A 2,781-nucleotide genomic window follows, 5' to 3' on the forward strand; every position below is an offset into this window, starting at 1 on the left:
CCCCCCCCCCCCCCCCCCCCCCCCCCCCCCCACAAATTCCAAAACAAGAGGTTGAGGCTCACCGAGTAGCACTCCTTGGCGGTGCCCACCAAACGTAGATAGAAAACACCAAGAGCCTGCAAGTATCTGACAGAGTTGATTGACATAGGAGCACGCTGTGTGAGCATAGGGAAAAAAAGGTCGTGCTGGGTGGGAGCGAGCTGAAGCAGGCAAGCAGATGCCTGCTGAATGCCGAAGAGCTGAGGTCGTACTTGAAGTCTTTGGCAGCGATATAGGCATAAATGATATCTTTGTCTGGTGCCAATTGAAGCAGCTTGAGAGTCAGGCAGAGGAAGGGGGTAGGTTTGATGCTGCCCCCATAGACACCGCCAATGTGGTCCAGCTGTACCGCTTTGTCGATAACGGTTTCCGCTATCAAGCACGAGAGTGAGCGGCTGGCGCGTAAGCAGCAGAGAAGGAAGGACGATCGTTGGGAACCACCGATAAGACGAGGCCAGGCGCCATGCGAGACAAACCGGTCAGCGCGAAGCAGTGCTCCTTCCAGTAGAGCGTGTCGTAGATACGAGTGCGAATGATCTTCTCGACCAAAAACTGTGGGTTGGCGCCGTGGACGGTGCCAGCATCGCCGACGGTCTTGTTGGCCATGGCGTCAACCGGCAAAGGCCCGGGCCAAAGACTCAAAAGCTGTCGTCCGATTTGACCATGAACAACCCCAAGGTCCACAAGCCAAATGGCCTCTCTGCCCGTTTTGCTTTTCCCCCCTGCTTCCCGATGCTTGACCTCGTATCATCCAACTTTGTTGGATGCACCTCGGCAGGCACAGAGCACGCGAGCTCAAAAAAAAAAAAAAGAAAAAAAACCTTGAGCGTTGAATTTATCTGACGTTGCAGTTGGTAGCGACAATGGCTTTGGACTGTCGTTCTGGAGCTCTCTCTCTCTCTCTCAAACTCTCTCTCAAAACCAATTCATTTCTTCTCTTCTCTCTCTTCCTTCACTTCTCTCTTCTCTCATTCAGTTCTCTCTCTCTTCTCTGTTCCTTCTCTTCCTCTCTCCTCTCTCTTTGCTGTTTATTTTTTGTTCGAACCGACGGGTTCGTTCAGTGTGCCTGCTGGCAAGAGAATTGCGTGCGACGGTGTGCCAAGACTTCTCGGTCTGGGTCCACCCGACTGGCAATTGGCCGGCTCTTGGCTGGGAGCTTTCGCACTTGCGAATGCTCCCGCCTCGGGTAGTATCCAGTTTTTTGTTTTGTTTTTCAACTCGCCCCGCCTCCACATACATACTTGTGCGCCACACGCCTTGACGGGCCAAATCAGGCGCGAGCTCAACCTGTGCTTTAGTCTTGTGGCCGCTCAGTTCAGGAGGCATCGACAACACAACTCGCCATGCCCATCTCTCGCCGCCGACTTCAAGCATGGGAGCGCGCAGGGCTCGCCAATGTGACTGCGCGCACCAGCAGCCAGCCAGCCTCCCTTGACCCAGGCAGTAGCATCCCACTCATCTCCGATACCCGCCTCCTGGTCGGTGATGGGGTGGACATCCTCGCCCACCGTGGGGCCATCTCCTTCTCACCGGTTCGTGGCAGTGCTCCACTGCTCGCTGTTTAGCTTTGTATTCTTGTTGTTGGCACAAGCTTGCCCGTGCTGCTGGTCGAATAGCCAGTCCCGTGCTGCTCTCATGCCAAGCTAGCCTTCGCAAACACTCACCTCACCACCAATTCCCAGACACCATCGCCAAAAAAGGAAGACGGACTTCGAGCTCAGGGTGAACTTGCAATCCAGCTCGACAACATTGTGGCGTTTCGCATTGCTGCTCTCAAAGGTGCGCCAGACTTGGCCTATGGAGGACGTGACCTGGGTGACAATCTCATCCTTCAAATACATTGATGCGCCTGTTTCTTGCCTCTCATAGCCTTAAAGCATGCCTCAAACCAAGTCCGAAGCGGCACTCAGATTATGGCCTTCGCCTCAAGCCCGAAAGGACGGGAAACTACAGGTATTAATCAGAACAATCCGCCCACCAACCGCTGCTGTAGCTTTTGCTTGCCCTCGCGCTCACTCGTTCCTCGCCGTGCTTCTGTAGCCGGGGGGAGTTCAGGCCGTGCCGTTGTGACAACAGACCCAGTTGCGCAGCTCACGCTGGCCCTACTTGTGCCCCTTCTGGAGTCGCAAAGCCGCACCGATTCGAGCCTCATCCCCTCCACCGTCAATGCGCTGCTGCTGTTCCTCAAGTCGCTCTCCCCAGACGCTCTCAAGGTCAGCTCACCAAGCCACAACACTGATGCACCCTGCAACCCTGCTCTCGTTTGATCCAACTTGCAGTTGTATGTAGCCACAGTGGGTGGGAAAGACAAAAAAGCTCGGTTCTCACCCCTCCATACCACCAATACAGAGTGCTCCACAAGCAGCTTTGAAGGGGCTAGAGCGCGTCTTGCGCAGTTGGTTACAAATGGGCCCGGAACAACTGGCTGCTGCTGGTGTGCCAATTGAAGATGTGGCCAGTGGCCTCACTGTTTTCACATTGGCCCGGTCAGTGCCTTCGTTGGGCAATGTCTACCCGATAGTCCCCTCGCTGTGACCCCAGCTGCTCTTGGCACACCACGCTGTCTCATCTTGCAGTGCTCTGCCCCTACGCAATGTTGCAGTGACAATGTTGAAGCCTATCTCGAACTTCTTTGCGAATTGCTCAGCAATTTGGATCCTGATGCTGAACTTCCCGTGGGCGACTACTTGCGCAGCTTTGCCCAGTCCAAGCTGCGCCTCGTTCCCCCCATGCTCATTCAGT

The 2,781-nt window shown here is 55.1% G+C and overlaps 1 protein-coding gene across 1 annotated transcript in view; it reads right to left on the reverse strand.

Moving 5' to 3' along the window:
• Positions 1-645, reverse strand: part of MONBRDRAFT_5319 (uncharacterized protein) — a gene marked incomplete at both ends in the record, with an annotated part of 1,125 nt that extends 480 nt beyond the window's left edge. The window contains 3 exons of the mRNA XM_001742777.1: positions 63-126; positions 252-411; positions 516-645. Coding sequence (XP_001742829.1) covers positions 63-126; positions 252-411; positions 516-645 — 354 coding nt within the window. The remainder of the gene's footprint in view (positions 1-62; positions 127-251; positions 412-515) is intronic.
• Between the last annotated feature and the right edge of the window lie 2,136 nt (positions 646-2,781).

This window comes from Monosiga brevicollis, genomic scaffold, assembly GCF_000002865.3.
Source record: "Monosiga brevicollis MX1 MONBRscaffold_2 genomic scaffold, whole genome shotgun sequence".
NCBI lineage: Eukaryota > Choanoflagellata > Craspedida > Salpingoecidae > Monosiga > Monosiga brevicollis.